This window comes from Alternaria infectoria (assembly GCF_024043175.1).
Source record: "Alternaria infectoria strain BMP 0036 chromosome Unknown scaffold_19, whole genome shotgun sequence".
Taxonomy (NCBI): domain Eukaryota; kingdom Fungi; phylum Ascomycota; class Dothideomycetes; order Pleosporales; family Pleosporaceae; genus Alternaria; species Alternaria infectoria.
In genome coordinates, this window is record NW_026250708.1 from 413,674 (window position 1) to 429,157 (window position 15,484).

Here is a 15,484-nt window from a genome sequence, read left to right on the forward strand (position 1 = left end):
AAACAAGGCTTCCTGGAGAATGCAAATGGGGGAGACGAGAGAGGTTGGGCAGTTTCTTTGTTCCTTCTGCTAAAGGGTTCTCGGCCCCTGGCTTAGTTTGAGTCCTAGCGCTTGCAGCCAATCGGGTCATAGATCGTACGTCACCCTCCGTAATGTAATCATAGATATAGAAACGACTTTTAGAGAAACTTTCGACATCCGCATGCGTGTTTCATGGCTTTTTCTGCTTTGCTGTACTTTTGATGCAGTCTCGTTGGCGTGACAGATTGATGGAAGGATCGGAGGAGATCATGCTGCGCATCTGAGATCTTGGAACAACCTCTTTGTTCCTTTTGCGCAGTATGACATCTTTCCTCATTGCCTTGGCTTACATTGTTGCCAGGCACGGTATTGATCGCCCCTTCATTGCCGTCCTCCGTCGTACAGTTAGTGTGCTTACACCGATCGCTCCTTGCAGTTCGCCCAACACAGACACTACGCGCGAGGTTCGCTGACTGCTCGCCCTCAGGTAGTGGAAATCAAGTTGACCGCTACTGCAGTAGCTCTTATGAATGCGCGCCCAAATGTACTACTATGTACTACTTGAAATGAGGCTCAACAGACCTTGGCGTCGAGTCAGCGTAAGGTTTTCGCATTCGTCTCAGGCAGATGAAGGCAGCCCTGTCAACCACAGCCACGCCTGACATCACCGCCGATCAACAACGCATCACACCAACAACACCCGGCTCCGCCTATTTGCTCCGTCGCGCAATAAGACGTCTGCGCAACCTAGACTTGGTGCGCAATATGTTTGTCAGAATTTAGAGCCGCGGCATGTCCGTCGCGATGGCAATGCAATCATGTGTTCCGTATTTCCGTGGCCAGCGCGAGAGGCTTACTGCGGCCAGCAGCCCTGAAAGCCTCGCTGTGCCCACCCAGCCCAACCGCCTTGTTGCCGGTCCCGCCACATTGGAAGGGCGGCAGAGGTTTGTATGAACGTTACATTTTGCTATAACGTCTACCCGAAAGCCGGTTCTGCCACTCTATGTAAGGCAGCAATACCCCGGGTTTCTTTCACGCCTCTTGCTGCCACTCACCCGTCTTCTCGCCCACGATCGGCCCCACTTTGTCGACGCGCTCTCACTTCATACGCGACGTGAACAAAGTCGCCTTACATGGCTCCGGACTCAGCTTCGCTCTGATCTGAGAATTGACAAGAAACAACAATGGCACCTCTCAGCACCATGGACATGCTGGCCATGGCGAAGCGATTCCCTGGAACGGCTACGACGCGTACTTCGCCACCAAACAGAGAGAGCATGACGACCGAGGGCGGCTTTCTCGAGGCATGGGCTCAAGGATACAATGTCGGCGCTCTGATCATTCTCATCTTGATCGTCTTCTGCAACTACCGCTCTGGCATGTGGCTTCACAAGCTTATTCTACTTGAGGTATGTCTCAGTGTTGCTCTCCAGGCGAATTGTTTCGTCGTATATACCAATTACTAATCCACTCAGCTTGTTCTTGCCATCTGGCACGGCACCTTCATCTTCGTCGACGACCCGAAATATGGCTGGTACCTCAGCGCGACTGCGACCCTACTCTTCATATCATACTTCCTCCATAACGTCGTCTCGTGGCTCAAGATCCGACCCTTCTTACCACTCTGGGGATCACGTTTCTTCATCATTTCGCTTATCTGTGTTCAACCCTTCTGGATAGCAGAGGCGTGGTCGAACTTTGCCTACTTCAACCAACTTGCAAACGGCTCTAACATTAACCCTCGCATGAGGCCGTGGGAGGCTCTACTTCGCGATCCCTGGTGGATCTTTACAACATGGAAGCTGATACACGCCATCAAGAAGACCTACGCCTTCAGTCTCTGGACTCTTGTCGGTATCAACAGGAGGTTTGGTGTCATGCTGGCATGCATGATACTCTCCATTGTCTTCCTACTCACCGACGTTGCTGTCAGCGCTGCGAAAGTCACAGCAAGTAGCGGCATCAACCCATACTGGCGGTTCGCCCTCGTCTTCAAGTGCGCATCCGACACCATCTTCCTCGACGACTTCAAATCTGTCCTAGACGACATCGTCGCCCGCAAATTCACCTCCGGTGATGACTCGGGGCGCCGCCGTTCGATAACCGGCATCAGCCGTCCGAAGAGCTCCCGCTCAACCTCCCGTAACGACGAGTTCATCGAATGCAGCAACCTTGAGCGACCGGACATGCCGTCACATGGCTTTCAGCCCAAGATGACGGCACGGTCGAAATATCGCTCAGCTTTCTCCAAGAACCACAATGTACCAGAGGTTCCGACCATCCATATACAACATGCTGAGACCGAACAGCCACGGAGTCCAAGCCAGGATAGCTGTGATAGTCAAGGTCCTGTGTTGCCCAGGCCGGCCCATACAGTTTATCGCAATCCGGAGTTGCGGGCGAGCGAAAGCGATGGTAGCTTGCTCATCGGCAGGCTCGTCTGAAAAGTTCAGGGTCTGCAGGACAGGCAAACATAGACTGGGCGTTCTTATGAACCTCGTCATACCTTTCGACAGCGAACGAGGTGTCGCATTCCCCACTGACCCAATCAGGCATGCACTTGGGTATTCAGAAGTTCTTGAAAGCTTTGGATCTTCGAGCACTTGCATGCATGATACACTTCTTGTTTTTCGAGCGAGTGATGGGACAAAGTAAGTCTCAATTAAATTTCTCCGACATAAACACAGCTAACACTTCTTACTAGAAGCACAACACACTGCCTACCTGCCGGTCCCGACATTGCCTCGGTGGCGCGCTGGGCGCGATAATGAATGATGCCCGTGAAAACGACGGCAAAAGCGATAGGAAGACGAAAGACGGAAGAGACATGGCGTTCTGAAGCGATGATTTGGATGATACCCTGACATGATTCTATTTGCACACACACCATGACGGTAATTTCATAATACGTATTCCTTATCATATCTATACAGCCTTTTCTTCTCCTTTCGTAAAAGTACTGGGAGGCATTCCGCTTACACCCATGATCGGTGCTAAGACATTCGGAACTAAACGATTGGTCTTACATGAGCCAAGCGGCGGCTTGCTGCTGTGGTAGGGAAGAGTCGGGGAACACAAACGCCTACTTCAGCTTTTTATATGCTCACCGGAAGGAAGGGAAACCCTCCGCGGGTGGCTTGGCATATCGGAATGGAAGCCAAAACTTCCTCGGAGGGTTTACCAAAGGAACCCGCACGCCATTTTGCTTGGAAGGGATTTCGTCTAGGCACGAACGCGTGTTGCCGCGGAGCCTAATGCTTGGAGCGTTATATCAGCCCGGGTAATGCTGCGTGGACGAAAACAAAGAGATGTCACGCGCGGAGCATGACCACATAAAGATGTTCATGGTGCTTTTGCCACCTTTCTGACACATTCGCTTCGATATCCCAGAACAGAGTTCGTTTTTTACCAGTCCGCTGTAACACAACGATCAAGTAACTCTACCGACCATGCCGTCGTCAACAGCCCCCTCCAGCACTCCCACCACACCCGCATGCATCACCGCCATCCCCGATTCCAACGGTCACGTCCCACCCTACGCCTGCAACGCGCTCTACCAATACAACCCCTCCCTCGCCGCCGCCATAGTCTTCGCCCTCCTCTTCGGCCTCCTCACAGTCGCACACATCGGCCTCGCAGTCCTCCATCGAAAGCGCTTCTGCTGGGTACTCATCACAGGAGCAATCTGGGAGTTTGTCTCCTTCATCCTACGCGCGCTCGGCACTCGAAACCAGCAGAACGAAGCGTTGGTTATCTTGTCTACACTGCTCTTCCTATTAGCGCCACTGTGGATCAACGCTTTCGTGTATATGACTGCGGGCCGGCTGGTGTACTTCTTGCATCCGCGGAAGAAGCTATGGCGTATCGAAGCGGTGAAGATAGGGCGTTGGTTCGTGGGGCTTGATATCTTCAGTTTCATTGTTCAGGCTGCGGGTGGAGTGATGATGAACCCGCAGGCTGGTGCTAAGACCAATGGGTACGGGAAGAACGTGTATATGGTTGGTGTGGGTGTGCAGCAGGTCTTCATTTTGATGTTTTTGGCGTTGATTATTAGGTTTCATTTGGATATGCTGAGGGTGGAGCGCGAAGGTCGGGAGGATACGGAGAGTGACCGAAGGGCAGGTACAGTGCGTTGGAAGTTGCTGACGTATACGCTGTATGCTGTCCTTGTGCTCATCACGACGCGTATCATCTTTCGGTTGATCGAGTTCTCGGCTGGAGTCAAGGGTGCGACGAACGTTCTCGTTGGCACGGAGGGGTATGTGTTGGGATTGGATGCTGTACCGATGGTGCTGGCTCTGGTGTTGCTGGCAGCGGTACATCCTGGTATCGTCTTGAAAGGGTCTGGAAGCGAATTTCCGTCGCGCAAGGAGAGGAAGGCGGCCAAGAAGGCCGAGAAAGAATCGCGCAAGACTGGTAATTACTTGCTCGAAAGTACCAAGAGTGGCCCTGTAGTGGAAGAGAGTATGCGTATGGATCGGGGGGCAAGTCACGGTGTGTGAGTGGGTTGAACAAACCTTTGTAAACGGTAAGGCGCCACAGAATCACTAACATTTTCTACGGCATATTTGGAACACACCTGGATTCTGCGGCAACATGTGTACTTGTAAAGACGATTAATAATTAATAATTATTCTACCAGATCTTAAGGGAATGAATAGACCTCGTGACGCACGTGGCCCATTGCCAAAAGCGATGTATTGCATGGGAAAGAGCCTCTGAAACACGCTCTTGCAGTATTCGTCAGTTTCCATGCAGCCTCAACCAACTTCATCAAATCTCCCAGTTGATGGGATGCCGACCGGTAGTGCTTTCTGCTGGTTCGATAAGATCTTCAGATATCCATTCCATCTCCCTTGATCTCCGCAAGGGTTCTGATTTCATCAGAGCAGCGCGAGTGATGTGGCTTGACAAGCCGAGTACCAATGGATTTGCCGTCGACCATGCGTTAACTTCTTCTAGCGAATCACTTGTACTGAACATGTGGACATCATCTGACATATCCACGTTGTCTAGATATATTCGAATCGTGGGTGCGCCAGGTACTCTCCAGATATCGTCAATCCAGTGCGCCTGTGGTATCTCACCAACAAGCCATTCAGTACTTCTGAACCAAGCTTCCAGGACAACAGGTGCGAATCTTTGCAGTGCGTCGAGAAGCTCAGAAACGCGTACACCTTGATCGTTTCTGATCCTAAACAGAAGTGTATTACGGCCGTTCGGATGCGTTTTCCAAAAGTCGTCATGGTAAATGCCTAAAGCTCGGCAGGGTGGTGACGTGACGTGCATAGACCCAAGGGCATCCAGCAGGGCTTTGTTCGAGAGGAGAGGGTTGAGCAGAAGTGTTTGCGGGCTTGCCGCTGCCCTCAAGCAGATCTCCCATCTACCGAGACGATGCTTGCTCTGGTGTTCTTCCGCGAAGAGAGCTTCAAGGTATGGGTTCACCTCGAACTGGCTCAGGTCCAACCAGTATATATCTGTCTCACGAGATACACGTACTCGGTAATTCCAAGGAAAGGCATCGCTGGGTTGGGTACTGTCTAGACGATTGAGGGTCTCAGACAAGGGACCGGGGAGGTCGCGCCTCTGAGCACACTTGGCGGGGAAGTATAGAGCCCCGCTTCCTTTCCCGCCCCACTTCTCGTAGACACGTTCGAAATCCAATTCAAATCTTTTCATCTCATCAGAACTGGGCTGGAGAGGTGCCATGACGTCTTCATCGATAAGCTTTCCGTGCTCTGCCGGCATGCAAAGCGGTGATGCCCGGAATGGGACAGCGGTATTGCAACTGCTGATAACGGCCATTGCGCTTCTGTGCCAGCCCTTTGATACGCGCAACGCGCGGATTTGCGCCACAGGTCCAGCGAAATGAAGTATGGCGTCTAGTAACTCGGGGATCCGGAACATCCGATGTTCTGTACTGGTATAGCCTCTAACACTAAGCTCCAAACAGGGAAGAGTGTCTTGTGTGTTTGATACCGTGCAGCGGTAGCTGGATATACGTGTCTTCACCTGCCGTTCGACCTGCTGTCTCCATGCTTCGACTGCTGAACGCTCTGTACAAGAGTAGGGTGGCTCTACCTTCGGGCGCTTGTTCCAGATGTCGAAAAGGTCGTGCAGTTCATTTTCGGTTGCTATATTCGAGGAATGGGAGGCCTTAGGGTTGTGGTATTGTCCGTAGAGTGACCGAAGTAATAGCATTCGAGGTTCTTTACTCCATGCGAGTGCCCCCTCTGGCGTAGAGCGGTAACGGTGTAAATCAGCCATATCGTTGAGGGTATGTGAACTTGCAGTCGGGACGCGGCGGTGTTATCTTATGTACAGGCCAGGTATGCAAGCTCAGTACATCTGTCCTTCGTGTGTTCCACGGTCGCTGGTACCGTCGATGAACACCCGGGCCCGATGGGTGCCTTGACGCTAACCAGAAAGCAGTTAGCGTTTCAACAAACTTCCCGAGACCAGCCTCCCATCTTCTAGATGGCTCAGCACCTCGTACAAGGAAAAACCTAAACACGTACCTCCTAGGAGTCTACATTGCTGTGGGGAATGTGTAAGCTTCAACTTTTATACTAATGTATACGGCAGAGCACCTGTTCAATATTTTTCTTTGTATGACGTGTCAGCCCTTTTCACGGCACGACGTCACGGCCTCGAACTTGTCAACGCTTTCACTTTCATAACACGTTGCAGTTGACGCGCAAACTGCGAGCTTGGGTTATTATTGCGTTTCAAGAGGCACACATGTATGCTATTGTCTCAGTGGACACAGGACTGATGAACCGTGCGAAGACGCAACCTCAAGGTTCCCGCTGCATCTCGGAGGGAAGCTTGACGACAGTCATTTGCAGATTTGTGAGTCTTCTTTAAGTTATCTGTTGATATCCACAGCCTATGACGACAAAAGACCTTTGTAAGTACTACCTTCCAGCTGTATTGCTAAACGCTAACGCCTCTCCTAAAGATATCCAACGAATTCTAAATTCATGCATATCAAAGTAGACGCCACTGAGACCCATCTCTCTCTGTGAGGGCTGCACGCAATGTTTTGGTTGATAGATGCCGGTCGCCTACTGTGATGTGGAATAATTGTCCTGAACCATGGTAGGCAGGCGATACACACTGTTCTGGCCAATGCGACAAGCTCATAATGTAATTCCAAGAGATTTATATCCTCAAGCCAGCGCACCCGCGCTTGTTCAGACCATTCTACCTTGGTAGCAATCACAGATAATCGATGCGACAACCGTGCACTACTTCACTTCGATTGCTCCATTTCGAGAAAGTGCGACCAGCGACAATTCTCACTCTCACCTTGTCACATACCACCCGCCTTGAAACTGAACTGAACCCCCCGTGACTTATAACACACTCGCGAATACTTCAGCTTTCTCAGATCCAAAATGACAGTCTTCGCAAGCAAAGAGATGTTCAACAGCCTGGGTCTCGAGCCGGTCCAACAGTCGCACGCGCACGCATCGCAAGATTGCACCATCTGCCGCCATCCTCTCGCCCTCCATCCTACGAAGAGTAAACCCGCGGAGTCCAAGCTTCACCGTGCTGTGCGAATCGCCGCCTGCGGCCACATCGTCGGTCAGCAATGCCTAGACGCCTGGCTCGAGGTCGGTAACACATGTCCAACATGCAAACGCCTACTCTTCGAACCTACTGGCGATCCTATCACACAGCAAGACATCAACAACATTCTGCGCACCTTGGGCCCGGATTACGGTGAAGACGCGATCATGGCCGTCGTGGCGCGACGCGTCGCCCGCCAGGAACACGAGCATGCGCGAATGAGACAGGCTCATGAGATTGAGCTGGAGAAGATGAAGGCTGAGGAAACGGAGGCTAGAAATGATGCGTTCAAGCTGTCCAACGACGATTTCTTTGACAGCGATGAGGATATGGATTTTGATGAGCAGGAGGAGGATGACGATGAGGACTTCGAGGCCGAGGAAGATGACTCAGACTTGAGCTAGCACTTTCTACTGAGTTGATGGAAATAGAAGGTCAGCATGTGCGCGTAGCCAAGGCAGTCTTTGCGAAGCGATCGGAGGTCTATGAATGATAGAGTGTCTCCGATCATATCTGGAATTACTTCAGTGAAAACAGGCCCGTAGTGAATGGCTGTGATGTCTTGACCACAATGGTCTATGTATCCGAAGCTACTGAGTACCTTCGGGGCCTTCTAAGACGTTGGGATACAACAATGTACACTTCGACGTATTCGTCAAATATAATCATCATCGCTGAAGCTCCGTGCCGATCTTCGCCCGCTCACTTACTCTCCACCCTCAAGTTTGTCCACATCATACCCGTGACCGGCACCTTGGCGACCGCAAACCCGATTAGTACCTTGACCTGTAGGTTATACGCTTCACCAAACACCTGCCTCACACGCTCCAACGTTTCCGGTGAAAGAGTCTGCACTAACTCCGTCCTTTCTAGCAGGCTCTCTGCAAGCTCCAAGGGTAGGATGTCGGTCAGATGGGAGCGGATGTAGGGTGTGGAGATGGATGTAACGATAGCGATACCGACTAGACCGCCCAGGGTGCGGAACTGCGATGTAGCTGCTGAGCCAACGGCTGGTAGTCGTTAGTAAACGAAAGCCTTGAACTCATGCGTGCGTAAATGTAGTGCATAGCTTACCCAAATCCCTCTTATCCATCGCGTACGGCACAAGTAGGATGAGTCCCGAGTTGACAAGACCAGTTCCCGTTCCGGCAATGATCTGGAACGCATACTGACTAGCATCGATATGCGACGAAGTATCGATCTGCGACAGCAATGCAATACCGAGGATCTCCATCAAGGAGCCACCGAGAATGATCCAGCATGGCGGTATCCTGGGCTTGCCCATCATCGCACCAGCGATACCACTGCCAAAGGGCACGAAAGCGCCGTATGTGAGGAGTCGGGCGGCGGCGGCAAGGGGAGAGAGGCCGTTGACCGTGATAAAACGTTGAGGGATCTGCGCAATGCATACGAACATAACCGTGCCGGAGAGATAGGTATTTCTGCATGTCTACATCAGAATGACGCATGATGAGGATACAAAGTTGTGGACTTACATGATCATGCCGAGCTGTATGCGGCTCTGACAGAAGCGCCACGGAAAGACGGGCTCGGGGTTGGTGCGACGCTGCGTTATGTACCATTGCCACGTGAAGAACGCGACGGCGAAAGGCGCGGAAACGACGAGTAGAGGAAGGACTTTGTTGGAAGACCACGCATAGTCCAGCGACGCTTGTTGGAGACCTGTAGCGAGTAACACGAGAGTACCGAGCATCAACGTCGCTCCAAGGAAGTCAAGTCGATTGAGGGAGTGCTTTGAGAAGATCGGGTATGTCTGCTGCGCAGCTGGCTCGTTGAACAGCGTTCTTGGAAGTGTGAAGCAAAGTGATACAGCAGTAAGAACTCCGACAGGAACGCTGCACCAATGTTAGTACGTTGACGAAGGTTCTTCAATGACATGTACATACTTCAAAAGGAAGATCCAGCGCCAGCTACCATGCAGCGTGATGCCGCCACCAAGAAGCGGTCCCGTAATCAGACTGAGTGCGAGCACCATACTAACACCTGCCATGTACTTCGGTAGCTTGCCTGGTGGCGCAATCTCCATGAACATGAGTTGAGTGAGTGCGTACACACCGCAGCCGCCGATACCCTGACACCATCGAAACATGATGAGCTGGATGAGGGTCTGACTAGCTCCACAAAGCGCCGAGAAGATGGTGAAGATAAGTAGCGAAGCGATGAGGGTGTATTTCCGTCCTGCAATGTCTGAGAGCTTTGCCCAGATCATCTGGAGACCTTGGACAGGATTAGCGAAGTGGTCAGTCTGTGAGGGTAAGGAAGTGCTTACTGCAGTAGGTCAGCATATATGCCGTGAAAAGCCATGAGCTCTTCTCATAGCCACCCAGTTCATCGGTGATGTCCACAATGGCAGTGCTGATGACGGTCGATTCGAGAGTAACGAGGAAGATCGAGATCGTGAGACCAGCATTGATCAGGTAGAGCTTCAGGCCTGTGATGTACTTCGATTCATCAGTCGCTACCACCGGCTCAGCTTCATCGGGGGCGGGAGTATTTGTCGACGCCTTCTCGGCACTCGAGTTGTCCAGTACGGCATCGTCCTTGGGAGTAGAAGACATGGTCATGCTTTGGCAACGAAAGTGTGGAATTGAGGTGCGGTGAGTGAAACAGAGCGGGAGAGAAGTGCAGGAGTGAAAGCGCAAGAGATTTCACTAAGGGTCCAGAGAGGCAGGCGCGTTGTTTGTCGCTGCTGTTGCTAGGTGACCAAGGAAAGTGCGAACCACAAAGTCAGGTACGACTTGCATAGCTTCTGTGGAAATGTGTGAGGTGAAAAGGATAATGGGATTATAAGAGTGCTTCAGCCAGGGGCTGACGACTGTGCCACGTATTGTATGCAAGCATGGCGTTTCCCTTGCTCTTTCGATAAGACCGTGCCATTCACTGGTCGTGAAAATGCGGTTCTCCATCTGCGTACGGCGAAGAGTACTATTCGAGTATTGACAGCCCGACGATGTAACAATTTATGCCTCCCATTTGCCGTGCCATGGCGCGAGTCTATAGTAAGTAAGCTGATTATACCGGGGACGCGGTATCACATAACGCCGCAATCAAACGGGGTTTTGGTTTCGGCCCCATGCATAAGCGAGCAGGATCAAAATCCCCATATGTGAGGCTGTTCTCGGTATGTCCGAATTGGTGCAGATAGTAAGTGCGTTAGCTCTTAGTTAAGCTGTGGGTTGCTCTTTCCTTCCCGGTAGGATCGTTGTTGTGGGGGCGGGGCTGTGCGACCATTGGGGCTGGTGTTAGCGCAGGCGCGAGCCGCCCGTTGGATGTTGAACCTGGAGCCGTATTTATCCCGTACCGAGTGCTTGGGCATAACTCATCCATGGTCCAATAGAAAACGCTCGCATGCGAAAATCCTCTCGTTTTATCGACTGTGCCGGAGTGCTGCATTCTTTATCTGTCGCGTGGTGCCATAATGCGACCGGAGAGGTTGTCCAGTGCGAATGGCCCATAGGCGTAGCGAACGTTATAGCGCGAGATTGGAGTTGACTTGGCGAAGGACCTTATTCTCCCTACAACTGATGATAGTAAATCAACCTAGGAAAAGATTGAATAGGTCTGCACATCATCATGGACAGTTGCAAAGTAGGCGACCTAACGTCGATGTAGGCCCCAGGCCTGTCCGGTGTATGAGGTGGCCCCCAAGATGAGCCCCTTCAATAGGCGCCCGAGCTACAAAATGAGTATAACTTGGTCGTCGTCGGGGTCGGCGACTTGAAGCTGAGCGAACGCTGGATGACTGCAAACCCTACAACCCATTATGCCGCGATGAGACCTAACCTTGAAGAATGACTATCATAGCCACATTCGCTTACGTGCAGTTTGACATTATACTCAAAACATACATCGCGCTTATAACCTCGCCAAAAGCAAGACGACGGGACGTCTTAAACCATCGTTGGCTTGGGGCCATGTGCGTACGGGTGTATTGAAATGTGGCGTTAAGGGCTACCGCACTGTCAAACCCCGCCCCGCTGATATAGCACTAGTTCGCCCAATATGCTCGGATGATTGTTGATAGCGATGAACTTTCTCAGTTGGGATGGTATGGCATCGGGAGTATGTCGAAAGTAGCGGGTTGGGGCTGCGTTGAAGACATAAAAAGAAGTCGAAGGAGTGAGTGGTGGTCAGATGGAAGGTACGCCCGACACGTCGCGACAGATTGTGCTGAATTGTGCAAAAGGCGCATGGGAAAGCTTCATCTTGGTATGGTGGCGGGCCGTCTGAGGTGGAGATTGAGGGACGAAATAGTGTGCCCAGGCGGTTCGAGCGTGTCTCGCGGGGTTTGCGGAAGCCCTGGAGGCCGTTGAGAAGGCTCGGAGCGGTAAGATATAAAGTTCAGTCTCATGGAGTCTTGATTTCCGTAGTATCAACCGTTACAATTTATCAGAACTCTCCAACATGACTGTCACTGTCCCGCTCATTCTTGGCGTAGCTGCCATCTATGTCAGTATACTCCACATTAATACACGGTCTCAACTTACATGGGATAGCTCATGTACTCCACGATATACAACCTATGGTTCCACCCTCTCGCAAAGCAGCCGGGACCGTTCTTTGCTCGCATCTCCGGCATACCCTCTTTCTACCATGCCTGTAAAGGAGACCGCCACATCTGGTCTTGGAGGCAGTTCCAGATCTACGGTACGTGTGTCAGGCTTCGACCCTTAAGCCATATCGTTAATGTTGCGTGCAGGCGACAAGTTCCGGGCAACTCCCAATCTCCTACTCTTCCAGACGCCGGAAGCTTACAACGCCATGTTTGGTCACAAAGCCAACGTCAGAAAGTCCCCATTCTATGAGGTTTGGAGACGGAATAAACGTGACCTAAACACATTAGGCTGTACGGATGTAGAAGTGCATGCTCGAAGGAGAAAGGCTCTTTCTTTGGCGTTTACCGAGCAATCTGTCAAGGCCACTGTGCCCTTCGTGGCTCGACATGTCGATCGATGGAACGAATTACTGCCGGGCGAGACCTTCGGTGGTGAGGGGTGGTCTGGACCACAGAATCTAACCAAGTGGGCTGACTACTTGTTGTTCGACATGTTCGGCGACATCTGCTTCGGCAGTTCCAACAACACCAAGGAGCCAGGGTTGAATGACCTGAAGAGTATCCCACACAACATTACTAGATACTTGCGATTTTATAACCCAGTAAGTCGTCGCCGCTCCTCACCGCACCTTGTCTTGCTGACCGCCGTAGCTCGCCAAATCCCCATTTCGAGGCCTGTTGCTTTGGCTCAAGCCCCGCGGCTTGGATTCGTTGATGAAGCTCATCACTCCAAAGGAGATCAAAGCTTACTTCGCCTTCACGGAAGGTCTGGCCAAAAGCCGAATCGAATCCGAACGGAGTAATGAGGCCGAGAAACGTCCAGTTGCTCGAGAAGACATGTTCCACTTTCTATGCACGGCGAAGGATCCAGAGACGGGTGATTATGCGCTGAGTACCGACAATTTGATTGCCGATGCAAACTTGCTCACAGTTGCTGGCTCGGATACAACCAGTGCAACAGTAACCGCGCTCTTCTTCTTCATTACTCGCAACCCCAAGGTCTACACAAAGCTCGTTCATGAGATCAGGGACAATTTCAACGATGTCGAAGAGATCGGTTTAGCTCCGGATCTTATGGCTAAGTGCGAGTATCTCCGAGCAGCGGTATACGAGTCCTTGCGCCTCTCACCGGCTGGCCCAAGTGAGCTTGAACGCACCGTGCTTCCGGGTGGCATTATGGTCGCTGGTGAACACCTTCCTGGCGGCATCATAATTGGTGTTCCGAAGTGGTCGCTCGGTCGAAATGAAGCTCTTTGGGGCGATTACAACACCTTCCGCCCAGACAGATGGATAGTCTCGGACACCAACACACAAGAGGAGGTGAACCATCTGAAGCGATCGTTCCATCCTTTCTCCAAGGGCGTCGGTAGTTGCCTAGGCCAAAAGATGGCGATGGTACAACTCTGTATGATTGTTGGTAGGACCCTCTGGAGATACGACGTGCGTCAGGCTCCTGGACAGAACGTGGGAGAAGGCCGCCCCGATCTTGGCTGGGGCCAAAGGAACCCTGGTCACTTCCAGTTGAGGGACGCGTACATCTCGCTTCGTGAAGGTCCCATCGTTCAATTCAAGAAGAGGGTGTTGTGAGAGGCATGGCGTTGCAGGATTTCGAAGCTGAGACTTTGACATCGCCGGGGGAGGTCATCAGATCGTCTCTTTTCGTAATTTCGTACTGCATTTGGTTTCCGTCGCGTAATGCTGGTTGGCAACAGCGTCCGGCGCGTCATGCGAATTGCTCCGTAGGTAGGATAGTCATCGTAACCAGGGTTTCTAGGACTAATAACGCGTCGCTTTCATCAAGAGACGTCACAAGGTAATGCTGACGTGAGTTGCTGTGATCTTCGTGCAGTCACGTCAATCAAGAAAAAAACTAAACAGGTCTACAGCCTACATTAACATAAAAACCTACAAGATAGGTGACCTAGCGTTAATGTAGGCTCTAGGCCTGTTTAGTTTTTTTTTAGAACGAGGTGCAGTGGTAAATTTGTAGGGGGCTGGGACTGGTTCGCGGGCGTGTCTAGATGCGCCGACTGTCGCCGTTCCCGGATTGCCTTAGTCATCGATCCCCGCCATCAATCCACATTTCGTGATCGCAGTCGGTAAGAATGTGCTCGTTCTGATAAGATATACTCGAAGTCTACACTTAAATCGTGCACCTTCTCTGTTAGGCATGCCAGTGTGAACTGCAATTTAGGCTTCCAAAGATGAGATATCTAGCAGCCCATAGCTCACCAAGATTCATCATTCTGTTCAAATGCAAGTCCACATGTTGGGAAGCTTGATGCACATCCAGTTCGTTGCATGATTGATCTCAAGAGAAGCATCATTCAACGAGAGGCGTCTGATGGCATAATTCACTAGGCGCAGTAGCAAACATAGTAATTTCACTACTTTTGTATGCAAAAAGAAGTCCGTATTGGAATAAAGTGAAAGCTCACTCACACATATCCTTGCTCACTAGACACGCAATCAACTGATAAGACCCACTTGACTATACCTGCGTAAAGACCCTGTCACTGTCGACAACTGGCTCAGCACCAAACTACTCCAGGGTTGAAGACACGTGTAAATGGGGTCCAGACTACAAAAGCAACGCGGAGGCGGAAGCTGATGGCAAGGGGAGATGTGTCGGTTTCCGGTGAGGGCGGGCGTGAGTCATAGGCCGACGATCCATGCAACACCCAAAAAGTCGTGCACCCTCCCAATGCCTCCACGATCATCCCCGGATCACAATCTCGCATGCGGCCGTCCTTCGCCCATCAAGTTCTTTGTTGTCGCCGTGATTGCGTGTTCTATTGTTTGCACTTTCACAGGGTGCGTGCCTAAACAGGCCCGGGGGAGGCGCAGCGTACCGCAAGTGTCTCAGGTCGTCGCACGCCTTTCAAAGGGCGGCAACTCAACCAGCAGAATCCAAGGGGTCCAAGAAAGGTGTCGCGATGAGTTTTTCTCTTCGTTCTGCGCCGTTGCTGGTGGCCAGAGTGCGGCAAGTGAGGCGACGGGGTCGAGTGGACGGGCTGGATTTGGGCCATCGCTCAATCCGGGTCAGTGCGTCGTCATCGCTGGTAACGAGGGAAGGCACCGGCCGACCTGCGCACATCAGTAAGGCAGCAACATGCGCGCTGCACCTTCCAGTGTCGCGGAGAGGCCGTCGGCAGCGCTGCAGTCGACACAAGCAAACTGGCTAAGTGATTGCAGCGTCGCATATGCGGGGTGAAGCTGGGGGAGTGAAGGGAAACGGTTGCGCATGACGCTGGGAGCCCCTTTTACTCACAGCAGAATCTTCTCGCTACCGGGAATCTGAGGCTAAGCCCC

At 51.8% G+C, this 15,484-nt stretch overlaps 5 protein-coding genes across 5 annotated transcripts; 4 read left to right on the forward strand and 1 right to left on the reverse strand.

The window, feature by feature from the left end:
* Positions 1-1,205: 1,205 nt before the first annotated feature.
* On the forward strand, positions 1,206-2,465 carry J4E92_008906 (uncharacterized protein; the record flags this gene model as incomplete). Its single annotated transcript, XM_051500255.1, has 2 exons — positions 1,206-1,430; positions 1,497-2,465. 2 exons carry the CDS (start codon positions 1,206-1,208, stop codon positions 2,463-2,465), a joined length of 1,194 nt encoding a protein of 397 aa, XP_051349643.1.
* A 1,005-nt stretch (positions 2,466-3,470) lies between these two features.
* Positions 3,471-4,523, forward strand: J4E92_008907 (uncharacterized protein; the record flags this gene model as incomplete). Its single annotated transcript, XM_051500256.1, has 1 exon — positions 3,471-4,523. The coding sequence occupies one exon, from the start codon at positions 3,471-3,473 to the stop codon at positions 4,521-4,523; it is 1,053 nt and encodes a 350-aa protein (XP_051349644.1).
* Positions 4,524-7,421: 2,898 nt separating this feature from the next.
* J4E92_008908 (uncharacterized protein) lies at positions 7,422-8,000 on the forward strand (the record flags this gene model as incomplete). The annotated part of the gene is made up of 1 exon (XM_051500257.1): positions 7,422-8,000. The coding sequence occupies one exon, from the start codon at positions 7,422-7,424 to the stop codon at positions 7,998-8,000; it is 579 nt and encodes a 192-aa protein (XP_051349645.1).
* Positions 8,001-8,298: 298 nt separating this feature from the next.
* J4E92_008909 (uncharacterized protein) lies at positions 8,299-10,181 on the reverse strand (the record flags this gene model as incomplete). Its single annotated transcript, XM_051500258.1, has 5 exons — positions 8,299-8,606; positions 8,671-9,038; positions 9,093-9,452; positions 9,504-9,834; positions 9,887-10,181. 5 exons carry the CDS (start codon positions 10,179-10,181, stop codon positions 8,299-8,301), a joined length of 1,662 nt encoding a protein of 553 aa, XP_051349646.1.
* Positions 10,182-12,021: 1,840 nt separating this feature from the next.
* On the forward strand, positions 12,022-13,759 carry J4E92_008910 (uncharacterized protein; the record flags this gene model as incomplete). The annotated part of the gene is made up of 4 exons (XM_051500259.1): positions 12,022-12,066; positions 12,114-12,264; positions 12,317-12,774; positions 12,824-13,759. 4 exons carry the CDS (start codon positions 12,022-12,024, stop codon positions 13,757-13,759), a joined length of 1,590 nt encoding a protein of 529 aa, XP_051349647.1.
* Positions 13,760-15,484: the final 1,725 nt, after the last annotated feature.